Below are 24,830 nucleotides of genomic sequence, written 5' to 3'. Positions count from 1 at the left end.
GGCTGAGGGCCCCGTGCTGCTTGCGGAGCGCTTGCACTGTGACAGAACCTGCCAAAACTATTTCTGTTCTCCCGCCCTCCTCTTCACCCCTTAGCAGGGTCCATTTTCCTCCCGTCTCCCTCCTTTCCACCCCCATTACCCTCTGCTCCCCCTCTGCCCCGTTTTCCCTGAAAACTCATCACACCTAAGCCCTGTGGAGGGCTCCTCCTTCCCCAGGTGTTGTTTCCCCACTCTCTCCCCTTTCCCCGCAGGAAGGGCAGGATCCCCCAGCCGGGCTGGGCCCGAGGGATGTCCCCGTGGTGCACCCCAACAGTGCTCCTCACCTGGGGCAAGGCCTGGTGACCCCTCGGCCTGGCAGGGGGAGGGATGGCCAGGAGAGCTGGTGGCCACGCCAGGATCCCCCATGGACCCGGCTGTACCCCCCTGGTGGGGCTGAGCCCTGCGTGCCCCGCCTGGGCTGGGTGGGGGTCTCAGCCCAGCACTGTCCCCAGGAGCCTGTGGGGACACACGTGTTGCCTGCTGGCTCCGTGACTGGGAGGTTTGCTCTGGGGAGGTGGGCTGGAGAGGCGCCAGATGTTTGAGCCTAAAAATGTGCATTATTGCATTAATCTGCTTAGGGCAGCGGGAGAGGCTGCGCTGGCCCCTTGTGGGAAGCCACAAAGCTGAGTTACGCCCCTGAAATCGCCTTTGCAAGAGCTGCTATTATCTGGAGATTTATTTTCCTTTCCCAGCTCGCTGGTTCCCCTCGTTCCTGATGCAGGGGGCGGCCGAAGGAGAGGGAGGCTGGGCCGGAGCCACGGGGCTGTGCCCCTCCATGGGGCAGCCTGGCTGTGCCATACAGCTGCATGTGGGATGGTCTGGTTTGTGCTGCCAGGTGGCCGTGAGGAAAGTGCTGGTGCCTTCGGGATGGAGAAGCCTGAATGCCTCTGGTGGAAATGCTGGAGTACTTATGCTGCAGGGGAATGGGTGCCATCTCGCTGGGGGACATCCTTGTCCCCAGGGTTTGGCATCCAGCACGGATGTGCTCTGGGTGGAACAGTTCAGAGACCTCTCAGTATCTGCAGGAGATGCTGGAGTCTGAATTTAAACTTTTTTCTTTCCCTTAGAGAATTCCAAAGTATCTATTCTTGCCCATCTTCTTGGTTATTTATCCTTTTCCCCAGGCCATGTTGGTTTCACTACAAAATGGATGATTCTCTTGTGGTTCCACAGATTCCTGCTGTAAAGGGGCTCTTTCCTCCCCCAGCCACACCCAGCTTGAAGGCACTCCTGGGAGGATGCAGCCTGAAGGACCATAAGTTTTAGCTCCTCCTGTCACAGGAGATTCCCAGGAACCACCAGCAAACAGGATGGTTCCAGTGGTGGTTCCACTCAGCTCCTGCCAAGTCTTCTTTCCACAGCTCCCTGTGCCCAGGCTCATTTCATCTCCTCTCCATTTGTCTTGACCCCCTCTCTGTCCCACCAGCTGCTTGGGCACCTGTGCCACAAGAACTGCCCCACCCAGGACACAGCCCCAGCCCATGGGTGGGTGCTGGAGCTGCGTCACAGCTCACGAAGTCGCTTTTGCACCCCCAAAGGCGCCCTGTCCCCTCTGTCCCCCGGCCCCGGTGGCCCAGGGTGGGCGTCACAGCGGCTGTGCTGCGTCAGCCCCAGGACCTACCTGTGTACTCAGGGAAGCAGATGGTCAGAGGTGACTTCTTGATCTTCTCAGCAAATAGGTCTTTCTTGTTGAGGAAGAGAATGATGGAGGTATCGATGAAGAATTTGTTGTTACAGATGGAGTCGAAGAGCATGAGAGATTCGTGCATGCGGTTCTGCAAAGGGGAGCACAGAGGGAGGAGAAGGGAGAGAGGAAGGCAAAGACAGAGTTAGAGGAGAGGAGAACATTTTTGTGAATTGAAACGGTTAGAAAGCAAAAAAAAATCTCTATAATAAGACATGGTAAATTCGAGCTTATTACAAAGGTGGAGGAAATGGGGTATTGTGCTCCTCTTGGGCTGGAGGCCAGGGCAGGTGTGGGGCTGCAGCTGATCCTCCCCCACATCCCTGTGGGGCCACTCTAGCAGGGCAGACACTTGAAACCTCAAGGAAGAGCAGGGAAAAAAAAGTAATTTGCTCCTCCTCTGCCTCACCAAAGGAATAGGGAAGGGGCCCTGTCTCTCTTTAGGGATTGGGTACCCCTGAAGCATCCTTTGGAGGGCCCAAATAAAGGATGCTCAGACAGATCAGCCAACAGCTTGGACACACATGGAGACTGGGATGGAAGGGGCTTTGGCCATCCCAGGGTGGCCCTATGGGCCTGCCTGGAAGGGTACTTGGCACTGAGTGGTGTCATTGTAGTGAGACCAGTGCCAAGGTAATGTCCAGAGTTGGGGCAGGTCCTGTCCCTGGAAAAATCTTCAGGTCAGCTTTGAAAATACCTGTGGTGGCTGGGTGGCCCAAGCAGGTAACCTGCATAGTGGTAAAAAGTACAGGTGCCTCCACTTCCCAGCTCTCCTAAGAGTTCTGGGCTTGCAGGATGCTTTAAGTAGACTTTAAGCTTGTAAACACTTTGTTAGGAGCATAAGGATAAATTTATAAAAGTTGTAGTTTTGTTGGGTTTTTTTTCCTTTTTTTTTTTCCATTTACATGTGGACAAAACCCATAAACAGTCATCTTTCCTCTATGCTACCAAAGTTTCTTAAGAAGTGGAGAGCAGACAGCAGAGCAGGAGGAGGTGAGGTGAGGTTGTCCTGTGCTGCGTGGCTGCCACAGGGCCCCACAGAGCAGGGTGGTCCCATGCAGGTGCATGCACTGACTGATGGTGTGAAGGTGCCACTGGACAGGACAGATCTGCCCCTCCAAGAGCCCCCAAGCACTTTCTCCATCATTAACTTGCTCTTAGAATGACCAGAAAGCCATTCCCTGCTGGTCCTCTGACAGCTTTGGGGGATATTTTAGAAGTCCCTGCATCCCTTTCCTTGTTTGTACCCGGCTCGTTTCTACTTGAACTTGCAGAGCTTCTGCTGCAAACCCAGCCCTTGGTGAAGTCTGGAGTTGCTGCCCCTCCCTGTAACCCCTGCTGGGGGCTGAGCCCAGTTCTGGCTCGACTGCCTCAAGCTCTCGTGGGGACACAGCTGCTCACAAAAGCCTCGTGGAAATCTCATGGAAAGGCTCTGCAGTGGGTGGGGATCCCTCCTGCAGTAAACACCCCCCCACAGCGTCCCCCCACAGCCCCTTTTTTTGGAGGATCAGCAAAGGGGGCTCTGGACTCACCGCAGATTTGTGAGAACACACGTGTTTGCTAATGAAATGATGACCCAATTACACATTTCGGAGTTTTCCATGAATGTTTTATTAGTGAGTCATTTTATTAGCTCCACTTCAACGGTAGCTTTTGCATGCAAAATTTAGCAGCTGTCTGATTTCATCTTGAAAGGCTTCGCGATTGCACTGTCGGTTCCTTGACAAAGAGTAGCTGGGGATGCCAAGCAGGCGCTTTCCAAAGCCTTGGGACTTCAATTTGATCCTTATCTTGAAATAAAAAAAGGGCTTTATTCATAGGGAAAACAGAAGCTGCCACCAAAGGATGTGGTTCTTCTTGACTTGTAGTTGTTGCAAAATTGCTGGGTCTTGAGATTTTCATGGAGAGTATCAGGATGGGCTTTTCCTTGTTCATCTCTAGTGTTGTCCTATACATTTATTATATTTAAATAAAGAAGTGATCGTGTTGGTGGAAGAGCAACTGAAATAAAGCTTCTACCCATGGAAATGAGAATTCCCATTCAGGCAGAATAACCCTGATGATTTCATGGTTCTGAACACCCAGGCAAAATCTGAGCAGGATGGTGTCCTGGAGAAAGTTCTAAAAATCCCCAGTATCAATATACAAAGCAAAATCCTTTCCCTCTCAGCCGTTTTCTTTTCTCAAGGCTGGCCTGTAGTTGTGTCTGATTCGTAGGATGGGCCATGTGGGAATTCCTGTCTGAGGATGGGTCCAGTTGAAGCCACATCACTGGAAGTTGGTGAAGTCAGCAGGAGCAATGGTTCATTTTCCTTTGCTGAGGTTTATAGAAATTTTTCCCGTGGTTTCTTCAAGTTCCTTACTTCTGTATTATGCCACAAATAATGGAATAGTTTAAATATAAAAGAACGAACTGGCTCAAACATTGTTTTAAACGGAGGGAGGGATACTCCTTGTTTTGTGCTACTGGAAGGAGGAGAAAACACCATTTACTGAGTTGAACCAGCAGTGGGTCTTCTGATTCTGTGCTCACACGAAGAGACAGTGGAAAAGCAAAGCTTGTGACTTGTGAAGGATTTGTAACTGCTGTGGTGGAGGAAACAGTGGGGCAGCATGGATGCTCTGCCCTGCTGCTGCCTCTGCTGAGCAAAGGAAAAAAATTCCTGCCAAATACTTACATAAAATGAAGTATCTTTTGGTTATACCCTTTTCAAAGCCTTTATTTCCAGGTGGATGAGGCTCTGGCAGACAGCTGGTGCTGTGTGTTGTGCAAGTGTTTGTGGAGCAGCCATAAGGTTAAATAACAAGTTTGAGAAGCTGGACGCGCTCAAGGGAGACACAATAAAACCACTCTCACACTAGAAAAGAGCTGGCACTTTATTAACATTTTGTAACTAATAAATACATTACCAACAGCCAATAAATTATTACAATAACTAATGCTCTATTAAACCAATGGACAGTCACTCTTCGTACAAAATTACAGTTAATACAGTTTGGGCCATCAAACATGCAGGAGAAATGATTCAGTGGAAACCAGCAAAAGGAAAACGGTGACGGCCTCCGGCGATCCTCTGGGAAATGTGATGGGGAGCGGGAGCCCAGAGGCAGGGTGATGGTCACTCTTCCCTTGTCGAGCTGAAGTGGGAAAAAGGAGGTGGGGGAATAGGGCTGAGGAGCACAAATTAGGGACTGGGCTAATTAACAGGGCCATGGCTGGTGCTTAAACAATCCTATTTGCTTGCCCAGCATCACCAGGTTGGTCCAGCACTGGAAAAGCTGGTGAGACTCAGGCACTGCTGGAAATGGTTTTACCTGCCATGATCTCTTCTCACCAGCTGGAGCAGTGGCTTTAGCTCTGGAGCTGCTTGCCTGCATGACAGTCAGGACTGGGTCTTAATTTCCAAGCCACTGGGTGGAAGAGGGCCTGGGGTAGTGAGCATCCAGCCAGCTCCCAGCCCCTCTACCTCTTCTCCTGGTCTTCCTACTGCACCCAGTGTCCATGAACAGAGCTGCCCTCCTGGGGAGAATGGGCTGCTTCTTGAATCCAGCTCCCTTTCCCTCTGCCTGCAGGATGCCAGCTGGAGGCTTTGGTCCTCCTCTCACTAAGGCATTGGTGTTTAAGGGCTGCACTTGCTTGTGTTTGCACACAAATAAAGATCTCACAGGCTGCTTTTTGGGGCATGAGTGGTTCTGTGCAAAGTCCCTTCCCATAGCCACATTCTCAGTATAAATATATAGGTCACGTACCTATATCTGTCAGCATCAATTACCTCGTGTCAGTGCTGGAGCTCAGAAATGACTCGGTACCCTCAAGTCTCAGGCAGCCTCGGGGTCTGTTTGCCTGCTCTCTCCTGCAGGGAGGTGAGGCAAGACCGTGGTCTGCAATTTTGTGCCACTTGGACCACACCTCTGCTTTCTCATGGGTGTACTGGGGATGGAAGTTAGTGATGGGTCTGGGTGCCCAGGGGGATGCTCAGTAACACTCTTTCTAAAACTGACCTTGACATGTCCAGCGTCAGATCACTAATGAGTGTTTTAGTCTTGTTGAAAATGGTTGTGGAGTTTTTGGTGGTAAGCCTGAAGACAAACCATGGAAACACCCAAACACACTGGAACTAAGCTTCTCTAATTGACTTGACAGATGTTCAGCCTTCTTCCAGGAACTCAGCAACTCTCCCTGGCTCCAGGAGACTTTGTGACCACAAAAAGCTTGGGACATGTCACACAAACTAACAGTGCAGAGTTGGTCCCTTTCCCAGCACTGACTGCAAATCCCTCAGGGGCGATGTCTGCCTTGTTGAGCTTCACAGTGAGGCTGGGCACATGGGGACCTTCTGGCAAAAGGACATCTTCTATGTCACATCCTGACCTCTTGGAGATTGCACTCCTGTACTGAGAACAAGGTCTGTTCCCTTGCAGGCAAGCACTGGGCTCATGCCAGGATAGATTAGACCCACCAGATATGTTTTAATATACATTAAAGACCGCCTCATTAATACTTTTAGTGTCCTGTGAAACAAAATCACATCGATAGAGGCACGGCAGGCTCCTCCTGAGGCCGCTCTCCCCTCCAAGGAGGGACAGGCTGGCTGGCCATCCAGGAAAGCTGGCTGAAGGCAGGAAGCTAATTCTGGTATGAAACTCCTGAGAGAGATGTAGCTGGAAGTGCTGGTGGTCAGGCAGTGGGAGTGTGACCATCCAGGCCCGCGGGAGGGCAGGGCAGGGGGACGCTCGGCGCCCGCGGGCGGCAGGGCCAGATGGTGCCAAGCGCTCCCGCGGTCCTGCTGCTCCGCCGGGCTCCTCCGGCCCCGTGAAAACCAGACTGTGTGCATCTTCTACATGCAAGATTAAAAACTGCCTTTGGCAGTCTGGCACTGTGTTTTAGTGTGTGCTTTCTCAGAGCTACTGCTCCTTCTCCCAACCAGCCCAGCTACTGCATCCTCCCAAGGAGCTCTGCAGCTCAGCCCAGCAGTGCTGCAAGGCTTTTCTTGTATGGGTTTCTCCGTTTCATTGAAATTGTTGCTTAAATAAAGAAGCTATTTGCATTTTTGTGGTCTCATGGCTCCAGAACTGACCCTCTCATTGACTATGGAGCAAGCCAACAGGGAGCTTCCTTCTTTCTTTTTGCTGCTGTCTGAAGCTCATCGTGAGTTGCTAATGCTACTTTCAGTGCTGACACCCCTTGGATGCTTCTGCTGCTGGAACAGAGATCTGAGTTGTTAAAAACATTCTGCATCCCACAAAGGACTTTTTTTTTTTTTTTTTTTGCAAATTCCCACATTAGCTTTGAAGGACAGCAGGGTGTATACATAGCTGTTTCCATCTTGTGCTTTTAAAATCTATCCTTCATGCCCTGGTAGGATTTCTGATGCAGCTGTACCAGTTGCAACACCCCTGCTATGTGGAGACTGCAAACGAAACACGGCTCTGGCTCTCCAAGGATCTGGATTCAGAGCACGGCAATTGCAAAGCACAAGGGGCTGTTAAGAAAAGGCTTTTCAAAGCAGGAGATGTATTTCGAGGTACTTTTTGGGCAACTGCTGCAAGAATTGCTGGTGTCTATAAAAAGCATGGGGCAGAAGATTGCCTGCAGAAGGCACATCTGTCAGGAAGGGCTTTGGAGGGTGCAGAAGCCAACACTGAGTAATGATTTGGCAGGAGCTCTGCAGACACAAATCTATACACGGCCATCAAGCAGGAGAAATAGCAGTGTTTAACACTGGAAGCATTTCATCTTCCCAAGGCTGCTTCCAGCATTTGTCAGTGCATCCTCATGACACTCGTGTGAGGGAGGGAATGTCAGCAGCAGCAGCTGAGATGAAGCTTTAGACGCACAATATGCCAAAGAAAATGAAAGAAGAGGCTCTTTGTGGCAACATTTCCTCTGCTTTTTCTCCCTTTTCTCCCCATGGGGCACCAGCTGTTGATGGTCATCAATGTGCCAGGGACCTGCTGGAGCTGCAGAGGGGGCTTGGACCTCCCAGCTGGCAAAGCTGGGAATGGGTTACCTGAATCCAGCCTGGAGAGCGGTAAAAGCACACTGAGCCAGCTCAACTGCATGAGGCAGAGTGTGGAGTTAATTTAAATTGTCTTTACCAAAATATTCCTGTGTGCTTTATGCTGGGAGCTCACAAAGCCTTGGTGTGGTGTTGCCTTCCCTGGGAACAGCTTCTGTTACTTATTTGCTTGGATAAAACATTATTTACAGCAAGGGGTGGGAACAGAACATCTCCAAAACTCCAGTGCTTCTGATCAAACTCTTCTTATAGAGCTTAATAAAAGACCTGCATTCCTGTCAGCACCAGCCATCATCACTCTGGGCCCAGTGGTTACACAGGTGACATACCAAATGTAACCAAAGTGTGTTTTTCTTGCCCTGGGCTTGACACAACACCCACGTGGATGCCGGGTGTTACTGCTGGGGCTCAGACAGATGTGGGGAGGCTGTGGCATGAGGAGCAGAGAGGGGCTCCTGGTTTTGCTGGCCAGCTCTTTGCAGGAGCTGATGTCATTGGAGGCATTTTAAGGCTGAGATGGTGAAGAGAAAGGTGGGTGCTGGCTTGTGCCAGAGCAGGGGAGGCAGAGAGTTGTGTTATTGCTGTTAGTGCCCAGCAGAGCAGCAGCAGGTCCTTGCTGCACAATAGTAAATGCATCATTTAATGCTCTCTAGGGGTTACTGACAGTTACCAGCCATGCTGGGCTGTAGCTGGTTGGATGGGTGACAGACACCTCGTTTTCCTCTGTTTGCCTCAGGGTGCTCACATCCCTAGCTGGGGGTTTGCACAAATGTCCCACAAATACTGTCATGGCAGAGCACAGTCCCTGATGGGGACTCTCCTCTGGCTCCCAGATGCCCTTCTCTTCCCATCTTTCCTGCTGTCTCCATCTGCCTCATCTCCCTTCTGCAGCTTGCTTCCCAAAACATTCCCTAAGCTTCTCCCACACTCCTCTCCCTCCTGTGCCACCCTATGTGCTCCTGTCACTGTCTCCTGAATGCTGACCTGGCCCCTTCCCTTTGGGCTGTGCTGCTCTGGGCTGCTCTCACACCATCTCCTCAATGGGCACAGTGAGAAGAGATATTGTCCCTCTCAACCACAGCCCTGAAGAGACTTCCTGAGACCTGGGAGCCACTCCTAGGTCAGGCTCCCAAGGAAGGACAGTTGAACTTTTGGCCAGCCTGCAAAGATTCATGTTTTTCAAGATAATTGACTTCTAAGGGAGGCAGAGAAGAGGCAGGGATCAACATTACTCACCTGCTCCCAGGTGAGGTGGGCCCTGAGTGGGACCTCAGAGGTGCTTGTCTCACGCAGACAACAAACAAGCTTTTGGGGTGGACTTTTAAGAAATCCCTCCATGTCCTCAGAGGTGACACCCCACCTCTCACATTCCCTTCTGCCTTTGACTCAGCAGCATCCAGAGGTCTTGGTGGTGGCCACAAGTACCTCAGCCCACATGCATTTGTCCTCTTTGAGCTCTCAGATTTGCTGTGCTGGGTGCTACCCTCGCCCTTCCCACTCCTCTCCTCTGCCCTTCTTTCTTCCTTTCCTTACACTTTTCCTTCCTACTCCATCACTTGACTCAAATCAGCTCCCTGAGCTCTCCTTTGCCTCTGTTAACCATCCATCTCAGTACTGGTAAAGAGATGTCCTGGCTGGGGACAACAGCCCTGGAGCTGTGTCTCTGGGATGCCCAGGCAGGAGGTGACACAGGAAAGCCACTGGCTTGTGCTCAGCCACGGAGGCTCAGAGCACAAGGCTGGGCTTCTCAAGGGGTTTAGATGCCCAAGGGGCAGTGAAGGACCATGAGGTTCTTGCACACTTCTCTGCTGCCCAAGCACAGGGAGGTTTCCCAAAGCACCTTTCCCCATCTCAGGCACTTGAAGATCAGACTCTGCCTACAAGAAGCCAGGGCTGAACGTTTTTGTGCTACCCAGCATTTCAAGGCTGAAGTTTAGAAAGTGATGCTGAGTGTTTGCAGGAGCATCAGCTCTGCTGAATCACTAAGGCTGGGAGGTGCTGTGGGAAAGGTCCCCAAGCTGGATTCCTTGTCAGGATGCCACTGAGTGTGGAGTGTCCATCAGGACACCATTCCCAGGGCATTTTCACTGCCTGCACTCCAGGGGTCCCAGCCCAGTGCCTCCATGGCCTCCATGGAAGTGCCTCAGAAATGGGTTACAGCAACCACTAGATAGGTTTTATCATTAATTTTGAAAAACTTGAGGTAAAACTGCTACCAGTAATGGATGCTTTTAGACAAGGCTTAGTAGGCTTTGTTACTGTGTCCCTGTTATTCAGACACCAGCAGAACTTGATATGGCTGTTTTACTTGTTCAAATAGCTGTCTGGAAAAAGGAGACTGTACAAATCCAAGCTATGGTGGCTGCATTCAACACCAAACCTCCAGCTTTGGGGTCAGAACTGGAGCTGTAAGGTACCCTCAAAATGATCAGGTTATATTTAGCACTTGCCAAAGGAATAGTGTTTTTTATAAAAGGCAAATAACCAGGAGAATGAACAATATCCCTTAATTTTCAAGGCAAAATAAAAGTTTTGGTTCCAAACTACACTGTTCCTGACCAGTATTTTAAGGCTTTGATTTTTTTCTCTCTTTAAAACTGAAGTATTTTTGTCTTTTGGCAGTTGAAATGCACTTCGTGGGAAATGCGTTAGCTCCCTGCACAACACTGTGAATTAGAACGGAGGAGTAGAACGGGGCAGCAAGGGAATGAACCAAAAATGGACCAAAATAAAATAAAATGGTTCTGGGGAAAGCAGAACTTGCGGCAGAGTTTTTCTGGGACAGCAGGAGGGAATTATGTATTTCATCCTTGTCATCTTCTGAGGAGGAAAAAACAAGGGAAGGGAGGACCTGTCCGCGGGAGCGGAGGATTCTCCGGGCGGGTGCCGGGAGAGGAGGGAGGAGGGAGCTTTAGTAGAGTCCGCAGCCCCGCAGGTTGTTGGCGATGATGACATCCGTGACAGCGTCGAAGACGAACTGGATGTTGTTGGTGTCGGTGGCGCAGGTGATGTGAGTGTAGATCTCCTTGTTGGCCGACTTGTTCTTGCTCTCGTACTGAGTCTGGATGTACGCCACCGCCTCCGTGAAAGCGTTGGGGCCTGCAGGAGAGCCAGGGGAGAGGAAAAACAGCGGGTTAAAGCAACCCCGTGGCCTGGAACGCCTGCAAACACCCCCCTGGGGGATGTGGGGAGCTTGTGCGGGGCTGCTGCAGCCCAGGTGCCCTCTCTCCTTCTCAGGGATGGGCACCGCTACCAGCCAGGATTGCTGCCAGGCAGGAGATGCTCCCTGACTGTCAGCTCAGCTGTATTTTTATTCTGAGTTGCTGTTTATAGATTTGAAATAGATGAGGGAGGTGAGTGTTAAACAGGCTATGATGGAAGAGATTCCACATCATGGTGACAAAAAAGAGAAGAAATGCAGTAAGTGCTTGACCTAGGGAATAGGCTTAGCTTTTCTCCTTTTTTTTTTTTTTATTTTTTTATTAAAACTTCAGTTTTTGATGGAAGAGTTAACATGAATTGAGGGCAGTATTGGTAGCTATGCCCTCCTTTCCCTAAATCATTAAGAGAAAGGGACATGAAAAGATCCATCCTGTTACAGAGCAAAATGGGCTTGTTTCAAAAAAAAACCCCAAAACCCAATAAAAAGACTGATACACAATGTCCCTTTTTTTAGGAATTAGGATTGCAGTACTCTCTGCTGCAGCCAAGACTAAAATCACACTGTGAGGAGTTTCTTGTTTTGATAGATAGAGATATCTGCACCAAACCTGATTAAGCCTCACATTTTGTGTTAAAAAAAAAAGTTTAGAAAGAGTCATGCAAATTAGTAGATCCTTTCTCCTCTGGCCAGCTCTGACCCTGCTCACACACATGGCTCTTTTTGGGCACCTCCTTAAGGCTGAGGAAGGCTCTGGCTGGCCTGGAGTGCAGCTCCCAGCACTGCCAGGCCTGTCTGACCCCCAAAAGACTCCAGAACAATAAAAATGCTACTGCTTTTTGGTCCCTTTTGCTCCATGATGCTTTACTGATGGGAAATGCTGTTATTTGCTAGAGACAAGCTTTCTGGGGCTGGAGATGTGCTGTGGTGGAAGGCAGCTGCTGTGGAAATCCCACTTGCACACACATGCACTGCTAGTGGAAGGCACAAATTCATGAAGACCATAGGACTTGAGAATAAGTGTGGCATAAGAGGAGCAAAGTTTTTTCTGGAAGCAGATTTTTGCATGGAGAGCTGTGTAAAGAATCAGTTCCACATGCTGAGCACAATCAGGAGGTTATTTTATCAACAGGAAGTTGGTTGTTCAAACACATGAGGATTTAGATGCTTGATTCTGTCTAGGAGAGCAGGGAAACACTAATGCTAGCTTGGTTTAAATCAAGCTGTGGATTCTGCTGCTGCTTTACTAAGTATTGAGGATTAGTTAAAAGCATGGGTGAATTAAGGGGATGGAAATAGTGCTCCAGAAAACAGCAGGCAAATTTGTGGATGCAGTCTTCTAATAATTCCCTGTCAGCAGAACTAATGGACATCAGAAATTTCATTTCATTAAAAGCATTTTGTGGAACCTACTTGTGATGTTGAAAGTCTGCTTGTTCAGTTTATAGGCTTTTATCAAATAATTCTTTTTAACTCCAGGGCAACATTCTAATAATGTTGCTTTTTCATGAGGCCATGAGAGTTTCATCCTGTGGGCTGTGGCCAGCAAAGCAGGGGCAAGCAGACTGAAGTGTGTGCTTGGGTCTAAAGCCTGGGCTCAATGTTAGCACAGCTAACTCGTAACAGCATTGCTGAACACCTTACCTCAGATCCCTGCTGGATCAGTAAAAGGACTTTCAGCTGGCACTGTGAGAACTCCCAGCTTCCAAAGCATCCTGAAGGAATTTAGAGCAACTTTGAGGGTCCCCTGAGACTTGGGGAAGATTGGTTTGGTTCACTGTGGCTGAAGTGCTCCAGAAAGAGGAGCTCTGTTTGTCTTTTACACAAGAGCTAAGCTCCATGTGTATGAATGTCTGCCTCTCCCACTGAACTTCCCTCCTAGGCTGGGATAGCTTGGGAAGGAATATATAAAATGACATTCCTTCTTGTTCTGGTCTCTCTGACATCAGGGGTTCTGTGAGAATGTTATTTCAGACTGAGGTTTCCGGGAGACAGCAGTGAAGATCTACAAAACCAGGTGCACAAAATGTGATCAGGAAGGAGAGAGAGATGAAGGTTTGCTTCACTGAGAAAAGGGAAGGGAAGAGGACATGACAGAAACCATCCAGTATAGACAAGCACTGCTATAAAGAGATGGTGATGAGCTGCTCTACAAGCCATCCAAAAGCAGCAATCTAATTTGCAACCAGGAAAATTTGGGGTAGGCATTATTGTGAGCTCAGCTGTAAAGACTGAAATTTCCATGATTAGATCTTTTCTGACAAATATGTTTGGAATATGTTGGTTCTGTCTGGACCAAGCAGATGATGAGACGCTGAAATGTGCTGGTAGTGACAAACACCAAAATCTTCCCTGGAAAGGAAGCCTGCAGATGTTCTGAATTCAGCTGGAGTTGTTCAGCTCCATGGCCACAGACCATTTAGCCCAAAGCAGCAATGAGGGATCACTTTTGTCTATTCACAGTGAAAAATCAAGTGCTCAGAGATAAGAAGCTCTGGTTAATAATTTGTTGGCCTGCCCAGAACTGTGACACTCCTGGTGTTCCTGGTTCACAACTGTGTTTCCTGACAAAGAGATTGGCTTCTCTGTCTGTCAGCTTGATTCATCTGGATGTCTCTGGTGAGTTTAAATAATTCATGCCGATAAAAGTTTATTTTTGTGCCATCTCGGAATGGTAATGAGGGTTTGTGGAAGCTGGAGAGATGCAGAGGGAAGCAGGGGGTGCAGCTGCAGCCTTTGCATGGGTGATGTATTCCCATCATTAGCAGGTCAGATGCAGGCAGGCAGCAGGAGCTGGGGCTTCTTGCACACTGCCCATCCCAGAGCTCCTGCTCTCAGCTCCACCAGGATCACCAAGGCCTCCTTCTCCCCAGCCAAGCTCAGGGCATTGCTCACTGTGGCTCTCCTCTGTCTGCACTGTTGGTTAAGAGGTGTGGGCAAATATGAAACACCTTGTTTTCTACCTGCATTTAACTGGAAGCATTTTCATGTCCAGATGCTTGATGTAGGCACACCTACAAACAAAACTGTAGCTCTTCAGCTGATGTGATGAAAATGTATTGCTTGAGCTGAAGCAGCCAAGCTGTGAGACCTCCTGTCTGCATACTGGAGAGCTATGGAATCATAGAATGGTTTGGGTTGGAAAGGATCTTTAAAGATCATCTAATCTAACCCCCCTGCATTGGGCAGGAACATCTTCAACCAAGGTTGTCAGGTTGCTGAGAGTCCTATCCAGCCTGGACATGAATGTTTCCAGGATCATGATGATTCTACAGCCCTGCAGTGCCTGGAAGTGGAGAAAGTGGCCAGGAACTGCAGAGGAATTCTTGCTGTGGCCATAAGAGAACATGGTTGGGAATGAAAGAACAAAGCTGTACTCCAGCTGAGAACAGCCTGACAAACCCCGTGTGTTGGTCTCCTCTCATCCATTTATAATGGCTACACTCACTGCACCTTCCTGAGAGACCTGCAAGAAGGTTCATGATCCTGTGTGACACAGGGAACCAGTGCACACGGGTTTGGGGAGTGCACAGTGGCCCCACACCTGCAGATGCTGGCTTGGCATCAAAGCCACGGTGAGGTGCAGATCACACACCCGAATCAATGGTGGTGGCCCATCCTGGTGGTGGTCAAATAATTCTCCTGCTTTAACTGGACCATGGTGGGGGTGATCCTTTGGCACTTACTGAAATAAAACCTGTAGTGAAGCCAATGGGGCTCTAGCTCTGCATCTTTAGCCTCATTGCCTTTGATATACTACAGCATCACCTTGGCTGGGGAGAGCTCTGTGGTGCCTTTGCTAAGCACTCCTGTACAGCCACATTTCTCATTACCTGTGTACTCAGGAAAGCAGATACTCAGTGGAGATTTCTTAATTTTCTCCTCAAATATGTCCTTCTTGTTTAGAAACAGGATGATAGATGTATCTGTGAACCATTTGTTGTTGCAGATGCTGTCAAAAAGCTTCAGAGATTCGTGCATGCGGTTCTGCAATAGAAAGGAAAGATCTCATCAGGCCAAAGCCAGCAACCCAGGGATGTTCAACATGTAGGGAAATCTAAAATAACTAAATTAAGGAGGAAAGCAACAAAAAAGAAAATCTACAATATACATAATAAATTTATGTATACATACAGCTGAACATATACATACACAGATGCAATCCCTATTACATTTGACATACAATTAGTAACTTAAGGGCATTTAACAATACAGAGCTGTTTTGATTTTGCATAACATTAATTTACAGGATCCCAGCTCATAGAAATCATCATGCACCATGCATGGATGGAGAATTACATTTGCCCTTTGATCAGATTTATGTGTTTGTGTAGCTCATGCAGATTTTCTAAAACGTTTTTAATATTTTTCTAAAATGTTTTTTCCAATTTCTCGAATGTGTGCGGCACACAGCTGGTTACATTAACCAAGGACTGGTAGATCCTTGAATTAATCTAGAGTTGGAAGCAGACATCAAGGTGACATAATTTTGGAAATGACCTTGCCGTGACCTTTGACTAGTTTTGTTATTTTGTTTAGTGTTTTCTGTTGTTGTTGCACTTTTAATTTTTAAACTTTTTGGTTTTAGTTCTCTTGGAAGATGGCTCAACAGAACGTGTCTCACAAAGAGGAAAAAAGTGAAAAAGGAAGAGAAAATAGTGTAAAAAGGCAAAACATAACAAAGAACATCTAAGAACAACCAGACTAGAAGTCAGGCAGCTATCACAGGTGTTAGCTCATGCCTCTAGAAGAAGATTAGCAGAAGAGCCATACATCCAAATGTACGCACAGCGTGAAGTCAGCTTTTTGGTTATAGGTCATGCAAAAAAAGAACATGGAAAAAGAGAGAGATAAGAGGAATGGAAAAACCAGACCAGCCAGAGAGTTGCAAAGTCTGCCACATGGGTTTATGGTGGTGGAAAGAGCTCACGGCAAAGTCTACCAAGTGTCATGTTCCCCGCTGCTTTCAACTCCCAATTTGGTTTTTCTTTTTTTTTTTTTTCTTGGTTCAAGAGAAGCTTCATACCTGCCAAATTTGGTTGGTCTCTCAAATGCTCATTTTTTGGCCTTTGTTTGGCTAGATAAGGTCAGACGGCCGAGGAAAAGCTGTGGAGGTGCCGAGGCTGGCGACGTTTGGCGCCGAGGCCGACGCCGGAGCGCGCACGCCGGTCGCGTGGCCGTCTCTCAGCCGGGAGCCGGGTTGTGCAGAGAGCAGGCGCGGTGAGGATGAAGCACACCCAAGAGTCAGGGGGTTATCAAAGGCAAAGCATGGTACAGACCGGCTCCTCGGCTTTTCCAGCGGGATCTCCTTGGGACTGCACTCCCCAAACCCGCCAGTGCGTGTAAGAAACCAGTTACAGCCATCACCACAGAGACACTGGAGAGAACAGGGCTGCACGGCCTTTTACTGGAGGGTTTTTTGGGGGGGTGCAGCATGTTCTGTTCCCCCCAGCCCTGGATTTGGGAATTGGAGTGGTACATGAGACAGCCAGGGGCCTTTACCCCTCTCCCACTCCATTTCACACCTGTGCTGGCGTAAAGTTGAGCCCAGCACCTCACTGATTAACACATTCTTTTTCATTGATATGCTTTAGTGTCTACTGAATGTTTTATATAGACAGAAGAAGCTCCATGGATGAAAGAAACATCTGATCCAGCCCAGAGTGAAACAGGACACGTGTGATTTGCTGTGCCCTGTCTTGAATGACCACACATTTCCCCATCGACACACGGGGACGACGCCATCACATACAAACATAAAAATGCATTTGCTCATTGGGTCTCAGTTGCACCACGTTGCTTATCTGGATCATCCTGTGCCTGTGGGCTGTTTTTTGCTAACCCATTTGGTGTGGGAGCCCCTGAAGCAACGCTCCCCTCTGCTACTTGTGGTGCCAAAATTGTAACCACATACATAGAAACCTGGTACAAAGGTTTTGTGCAAGAGATCCTTGGATACCCAAAGCCTTTGGGAGGAGAGAATGAAGTGGAAGGTGGTCAGGTGAACAGAAAGCAAATACAATTAACCATTTTTTTAAGCAAGGTCCTTCACAGAACATTTTAAATGACATTTTTATCATCCTTGCTGATTTAAACTAAAAGTGTGGAGAAACACATGAATGCTGCTTGTGGGCTAAGCCCACAGCTCATCTGCAGCAGCCATCAGCCACCTGGGCAACCTTGTGCCACGGCACAGCCCTGGTGGAGAGCAGAAGGGTGGAACTGCTCTTCACGGCATGGGGAGCACCACGGGTGACATCAAGTTTGTCTAAGAAACAGAAGCTGAGGACTTCTGAGCTGGGCTTCAAAGTTAGGTGAAGCCAACTCTTCAACAGTCGTACGACTATGTAAGGATCCTACAGAAGTCCTCCTACTTCTCTTATCCAGTTTGATCAATTTGTATTAGTGCATGCTAGGAAATGAGACTGTTTTCCCAAGAAATAGTGACTATTAGTGTTCAGTGGTAACCAGAATATAGAATCACAGAATCATATAGACACAATACATCCCACTGCAACATGGGGGTTACACTAAATGACCTCTATTCTTTCCAGATTCCAGAAACAATGTTCAAAGCTTCCTAAGGCTGTCAGATTGCTATATGTTGATTTTCTCTCCAGCTTTGTCAGTCAGACAAGTAAATATAATGAACTACTCTGCCCACTCATCCTTATTTACGTGGGAAATGTTTTGGTCTTAAAATCTACCTTTTCCTTCCCCACCACTAAAGAGAAGATGACATTATTCAAAAGCCTTGAATTGCTTTCTGTGTGTAGCAAAGGTGCAGAGCAATATTCTGGTGAGCAGGCACAGATGCTTCTGTTGTCATACCTGGATGCCATATGGGAAATGTTGTTGCCAGGAGGGCTTCTGGGAGCTCATGCATGGGCACAAGCTGTCCTGGTGCTGGCTAGCATCAGGAATCCTCACTATCTCCCTTTTCTTTCCCTTCCCAACTGTTACTAGTTCAATATATGCTTGTAGGAGCCCTGCAACAGCTCAGGCAGACCTAGGTGCAGAGGCAAGGATGAGGAAGCAGTGTCTGGGTACCGTATGTGAAAGGACAGACTGCTGCTAAAGGAGGAGTGAGAAGTTAAATCCCCTCTATAATTCCCCTCCTCCCAGTAAATCCACAGTGGAAGACCAGTTTTGTCCCTTAGAACTTGGCTGGGGCCTCTTTCTGCTGTGATGGAGCAGATGTGCCTATTCTGCTAGGAGGCACTAAAGATTACGCTCCTCATACTTTTAGATGAGGTGACACAAATTATTTCACCTGCTTTTGGACCCATCATGCTGCTTTTTCTCACTTTATGTTGGGTCTCTTATTAAGGGAAGAGTTCTCCAGACATTAATTTCTTAATGTCACTTCCTATTTCAAAATTGGTATTTTAAATCCTTACACTGGCAAATATTTTGTACCCCAACAAGAAAAGAAGCCCCAACAGCTGTGTTACACAGGAATCACCACTCATGCATGCATATTCAAAGTCCAGTTAACTTTTCCTGCACAGGACAAGAGACAGAATTGCTCATAGCTGAGTTCAGATGTCATTGCACAGCTGTCACTGATGTGAAGAGCAAACAGCTTTTCACTCAGCATGAGGGAGAAAGGATGCTGTGGTCAAGACTCTTTCCAGGCAGAAACACACTTACAAAAACCATATTTTTTTACCAGAGTATGGGAGGAGACCTGGTGTTTTTTGCAACACTCAGTTAATTCAATATTTTCTGTTTTCCTTGGTGATTAAGTGCTACCTGTCACGTGAACTGTAAGAACACTGATGGTTATCCTAAGCACAGCAACTCCATATTCCCCCTCTTGCTTATATTTCCTTAAGATGTCCAAGCCACTTTGGCCTGCTTTGTCACTCTTATGGCAATTTCTGAGCACTGCAATTCCATTTCCCTTGCCCAATGACAGCAGAGAGAGCACGCTAACCAGGTCATGCAGTATGATACAAACCAACAGGCCAACACTAATGCACCAAGGGTTACCAGCACAGAGCCTTCCACCCATCCCATCCTCAGCAACAGGGACACAAACAATACTTGCATGTCTTCCCTAGATAAGGTTGACCTAAATTTCTTAGCTTCAGAGGCAACAATGTGCAGCATCAATATCTCCCTCTCTTGCCATGACTCCTTTGAAATTGCAAGGTAAAAAAACAGAGGATAGTCTCAGTTCCCACTGCAGATCCCATTCCATTGCTGTTTTTTTAAAAAAATCCATTAGGAATTCTATTTAGAAAGAACAATGGAAATCTACCTTTGTGAATCATCTTCTCTAGTTTTACTGAGTGATATGACTGTCCCTCTCTCTTCCCAGATTACAGAGCTGAGGCTTTTCCTTCTGTAACTTTAATTTATGAAACAAAAAGATCAGTCACAAATGAGACAAAACAGCCTCGTTATGCAAAAACATAATCCAGGGAGGTGTTCTGCCAGTTAAAGCAGGATGTCCCCACTGTGTGCAACTATGGCAGAGAGCCTGGCAGGTCCTTGTGAAGGACTTGGTAAAGGCACAGGCAGGTTTAATACCTTGAGGGCAGTGCCCTGTGTGTTGGATGGGCTGGGCAGAGGGTACCATTTTGCCACATGAGCTCTGGCTTGGCCTGTGGCTGGCAGCAATGGGGCTGATGAAGGCATTGCTTGAATCTCTCTCATGCCTTGTGCCACTCCCCTGGGAGCTGGGCACACAGGGACACAGTTTAGATTTGCCAACAGCAGCATAAGGTGTTGGAAGCAACGGGAGAAGTTGGATTCAGCAGTACTGGGAGTCTCTGCGAAAAGTGTGATCTTTATGGGTGTATGGGACTAAAAATCACAGATGCAGAAAGTTTTCTTTATTTTCTTTATGTCTTTCTGATCTGGACATAGGAGAATACTTGCTTTCCTCGACTCCTGCTGTGCGGCTCTTTGTGACAGGGAATTAGAGAGAAAATACATCCCTTATAAAAGACTGCCTGCCCTTAAGGAACAGGGACAGCTTCAAACACAACAGTCTTGTTTTAGCTGCTGCTGGAGGATGGGTGCTTAGTCTTTTAAAACAAAGAGCACAATAACCCACAAAACAACTTTACAAGCATAGAGCTGTGTTTGAATTTTAAGGGCAGGGACAGGTCAGAGAGTGTTTCACCCAGCCTTGTTTAACCAGCTCTTTGGAAAGGATTCACAATAAACCTGTTTGTGAGCTTTTTTCAGTGACGCAAGCTGACCCTACACTTGTCCCACCTGGAGCTTTCCAAGGTGAGCCTGTCCCTGGTCCATGTGATGCTGACTGCATCTGAACTGCAGTTTCCCCCCCGCCGAAGTGTGGTATGACTTACAGAAGTGCAAAAAGCACCTGTGGAATCTTGTGCTTGTTGACAACTGGGTGCTGAGCACAGGAGGAAAAGACATTCTCTACATGCACCCAGCTTTGGAAGGGTTTTTTTGGACTCTGGTATGCAGTTGGGTTCTTTCCTTCTCATGGTTCCATGCCAGCAATAAAAGCTCTCTGCAAGTCCTTTCATACTCATGGAGACAAATGTACAGCCCCCAAACCTTCAGTGGCTCAACACAGCTGCAAGTGCCTGGACTGTAGTAAGTGTCTCTAAAAAATGAAGCTGGAGGAGCAGCATCCAGCTCACTTTCTCAGCTGCCTCCTCTTTGTGTTTTCCAAGTGAGAAGCAATAAAAGCTGATTGACGTCATTAAAGCCAGCAGATGTGACGGATGCAGACAGCAAATCAGCTGACTGAGGAGATGCTGGTTTACTGCTGGGTTTTTGGGGAGGCACCACATTACCAAGGAGGTGGCCAAATGCTTGGGGCTTCACCTGGGAGGGGCCAGGGTCTGTGGGTGCCACGTTTTCCACCTGCCATTTGTGATGGGGATGTAACAGGGCAAGCAAGATCCAGCACCACTGTTTTCTCCTGAGTGCATTGGCCTCGCTCAGGGCTGTTTATCTGGGTTAGGCAGGGGCGTCCTGCCATGGTGGTGGCGATGCCGAATGCTTTCCCCGTTTACGCCGAATGTGTAAATGAGCAGCAGCTGCCTCTGCCCTCCTGTTGCTCAGCATCCCCCAAAATGTGTTGTGAACAGGGACTGAAATAGCAGGCAAATGTCAGTGCTGTGCCAGAGCTGCACCAGGCTGCTCTCCTGCTGCAAAGGGAAAGGTGGAGATGCATAAATCCCAGTTTCTGCAGCGCAGCACTTCAGGGGGGCGGCTGAGCTGGCTCCAGGGTGGTGCTGGGTGAGGAACAATCACTGGCAGGGCTCTCCCCAGGAGAGATGCTCTAACCTCCAGTTCAGAGGAGCAGAGTAAAGGCTGACATTTTAAAAATGGCATTGGCATTCAGACCACTCCATTTTGTGCTCCATGGCTTTGAATCACAGGCTCTGACTTGTGTAGATGGGCACCCAAAGGTGACCTGTATTAAAAGCTGCCTTTGGCTTCACAGTTTGGATGTCACAATCCAAGTTATACCTATAGAGCACCTTGCTCTCCACTCATATCACAGCTTTGCTCCCTGCTCCTGGACCTTCCCTCTGTGTTCTTCTGTGTCTCCTGTCTGATTTTGCTGCCCAGCTGCAGAGCTCTATAGGGTTGAGCTAATGGCTGTTTTTTTCAAATCACATCAGGAGATTTTGGTTCCTTCCCAGTAAATCCTACAGGGCTGAGCATCCTGATTAGGGCCAGGGTCAGAGGGAGGAGACAACTGGGGATTATAAATAAGTGGACATGACAGCATGTAGAGTGTCTCAGTCTGGAGGGAGACACAGTCATGATCACAGAATCACAAGGACCATCCAATCCAGCTCCTGGTCCTGCACAGAACAACCCCAAGAGTCACATCATGTGCCTGAAAGCATTGTCAAAATGCTTCTTGAACTCTGTCAGGCTTGGTGCTATGACCACTTCCCTGGTAAGCCTGTTCCAGTGCCTGATCACACTCTGGGTGAAGAATCTTTTCCTGATTTCCATCCTAAACTTCTCTTTGACACTGCTTTATGCTGTTACCAGTCCTGTGATTGGTAGTGTTAATATCACCCGGAATTCTGGCATCCATATGATTCAAACAACCAGGTGATTTCATCAAAGAGTTTGCTAAAACTCATAAACCTGGCTCAAGAGGCTAGAAACTACAGTCCCCTTAGTCTTTTTGGGACAAGACAAATAAAACCTAACAGCAGTATTTCCCTCAATTCCATCCCCATCCAGAGCTTTCTGCAAGCCTGACATCTTTACCAGCAGGAGAATAAAAATCCTCAGAGAGACAGAGCTGGCAGGAGTGAGCACTCCATGCTGTTGCTGCAGATTGGGCACCGATGAAATCATTACTGAGTCTGAGTATGGCCTCCAATTCCTTTTCATTAGACAAATGTAACTGGGTGTCCACAGCAGTTGTCATTAGTCCCAAAAACATGCATCCCTGTCATACTGAATGAATGGTCAGAATACAGTAATGACTGAATCCTTTTTTGTATATTCAGTTCACTTGTATTAATTGCACTCTAATATCAGGGAGCACACAGGTCCTCACCAGCTTTATTTCCAGATGGTATTTTGAGCCTAATGTCACAGTGGGAAGTCATAAAATCCCTCCTAGAGCAAATTACTTGAGGACTCAAAGAGTTCCATTCTCACTAAGGAAAACGAATTTCTGTAGCCTGAAGAAATAGGTTATATTCCTGGGCTGAGCCCCGGGCGTGCACTGCTGTTCTGCACCTCTGCACCATGGGCTGACTGCTTCCCTGTTTTAAAGCCCACCCAGCTGTATCCTCTTGCTAGTTATAGGTTCCTGTAATGCATTTTGAAAACACAGGCTGGCTAGAAAGGAGAATCAAACACTATGCCTTTACCAGTGTAAGGAAGCATTACCTGGGTATGCAGACTTCGTACCAAAGAACGTGAAGGAGGAGAGATCTCCCCAGGATTTCAGAGCCAAGGGGGAGCGATGGACAAAGGCACATTACTGTGGCACCCCAGGGAGCATTCAGTGACCTCTGAGGAGTTGCTGGCTATGCAGTATCCCATACAGAGCTGCTGGGGCCTCCAAGACCCAGTTAGACTCACCGTGGTTTCGTCTTCATGGAGCACCTGGTCGTAGCCACTCAGCGCGACACAGAAGATGATCGCTGTGACATCCTCAAAGCAGTGAATCCACTTCTTGCGCTCTGACCGCTGGCCCCCGACATCGAAGAGCCTGCAGCACAGGGGAGCACTGTCACCACCCACTCCTCCCTAGCTACCAGGGGATTTGAGCATTCTGAGCATTCTCTGACCACATGGGTGCTGGGAGGCTCCAAACACAAACCAGTCTTTCACTGCTAGCTTGGTCTTCTCCTCCAGAGCCTGCAGCTGAGGAGAGCAGGAGGAGCAGCTACAGACAGGGATGTGGGATCTGTGGGAGAGCCTAAGCAGCTGGGTCCCAAAGGGTCAGTAGAGGTTGAAACCACACACTCTTAACTTTTATATGCTCTAAATACTGTCTGTGTGTGGCTTTCTGTCGTTGTGCCCTCTTCTCTCTATGGGATGGCATCATGAGGGTCAATGTATTGTGTTAATTACATGTCACTGACCCACTTAAGAGAAAAGATCTGGCCAAATATTTTTACATTTATGAGGTTTGATCAGATTTGGGGTTCAAGCTTGTATTATACATTCCAACAAAGAGGTGTTGTTTGGGTTAGAAGAAGCTGCCATGAGCTTCTGTCTTACAGGCAGTGACTTTCAAGACAGGATTGCCAAACTTTTCATTTTGTTGACCCTCCAAAATGCTGTGTCTTCTGCAGTGAGAGCTGTCCATGCATTTAGCAGCAATTTAACAACTTCTCCTTTAGGAACTATGGGGAAACCCTGTGATAAATAGTTAATCTGAAAATGTACTGTTCAGTTTTAGACTAACCTGAAGTGGAGGTTTTTGAATGTGAAATGGGTTTCTACGATGCCAGTTGTTTTGACCCTGGTTCGGAGGATATCCTGCTCCGTGGGCTGGTAGTCTGCAGCTCCAATTCGATCTAAGCTGTCTAGGTAGCTGAGAGAAGAAGGGAAAAGAAACAGAAAACAGCTAAGAATAAGACACACATTAATCTTTGTCAATCTCAGATGAATCCTTCAGCTTCCTATTAATCTTTTCCAATCTCATTTTTTATGGCTGAATGTATTGTAGCTAAAGGAAAAAAATATCCTATTCTTGGGAAAAACAAACCTCAATAAGCTAAGCATAAAATCTGATAGGGAACTGAAAGCAGGAAATTAAGCATGGTGTGTTGTGAGTACAGCCTGCAGTCTGTGAAAATATACAGTTTTAATATTAACTTGCTATTTTTATTCCCTGAGGAACAAGGGTCCAAATCAGTCCATTGTGCTGGATTCTGTACACAAAACCTTCTTCTGCCAGGGTTTATTCAGATAAGAGGCTGCAGCATACAGGTCTTGCTCCCAGAACACACGGGTCGAGTCCCATTTGGACATGGCTCTCTGTGCTGGGAAGGGAGGGAGGGTCATGCCATGCCTTGCTTTCAGTCAGCTCAAGTGAAGGGAGATGAATCTGCACAGGTGAGTCACTGCTTCAGTTTGAAATCCAGCATAAGGCTGGGGCTGCACGAGATGCAGCTCTTGGAAAGAATCCAGGACTCCACTTAAATGGTAATAATCTGGGAGTACAAACTGGGGCTTTGGGGGAACAGAGAAGAGATTTAGCTTTCTAAAATGCTTGGACAGTTTAAAACATGTAACTTTGTTCTGCTTTATACTTAAAATCTATGAAGACAGGTAATGTCCCCCTGGGCTGAAACCTGGGGTAGGAAGTCCTGTCTTTTGGCATGAAACGTTTATATAGAGCAACCCAACATCTTTCCACATGTAACCACAATCCAGTTTTCCATCCACATTCAAGACAATTTTAAAAACAATTTATAAAGAAAAGAGGAATTTGGATTAC

At 47.7% G+C, this 24,830-nt stretch overlaps 1 protein-coding gene across 2 annotated transcripts in view; it reads right to left on the bottom strand.

The window, feature by feature from the left end:
- The window catches only part of GNAO1 (G protein subunit alpha o1), a 139,905-nt gene that overhangs the window by 1,978 nt on the left and 113,097 nt on the right, over positions 1 to 24,830 (bottom strand). The window contains exons 5-8 of one of the 2 annotated variants that reach the window (XM_021535225.2): positions 23,793 to 23,921; positions 22,961 to 23,090; positions 14,737 to 14,890; positions 4,583 to 10,842 (exon numbers count right to left, since the gene is read on the bottom strand). In XM_021535225.2, coding sequence (XP_021390900.1) covers positions 10,655 to 10,842; positions 14,737 to 14,890; positions 22,961 to 23,090; positions 23,793 to 23,921 — 601 coding nt within the window. In that variant the 3' untranslated portion in view covers positions 4,583 to 10,654. Of the gene's footprint in view, positions 1 to 1,660; positions 1,815 to 4,582; positions 10,843 to 14,736; positions 14,891 to 22,960; positions 23,091 to 23,792; positions 23,922 to 24,830 lie in introns of those variants that run through there. The other variant, XM_021535224.3, reaches the window with a different exon arrangement.

The sequence above is a fragment of the Lonchura striata genome, chromosome 13 (genome assembly GCF_046129695.1).
Source record: "Lonchura striata isolate bLonStr1 chromosome 13, bLonStr1.mat, whole genome shotgun sequence".
Lineage (NCBI taxonomy): Eukaryota > Metazoa > Chordata > Aves > Passeriformes > Estrildidae > Lonchura > Lonchura striata.
The sequence above is the reverse complement of the archived record's forward strand: the minus strand, read 5'-3'. Positions and strand labels throughout refer to the sequence as shown.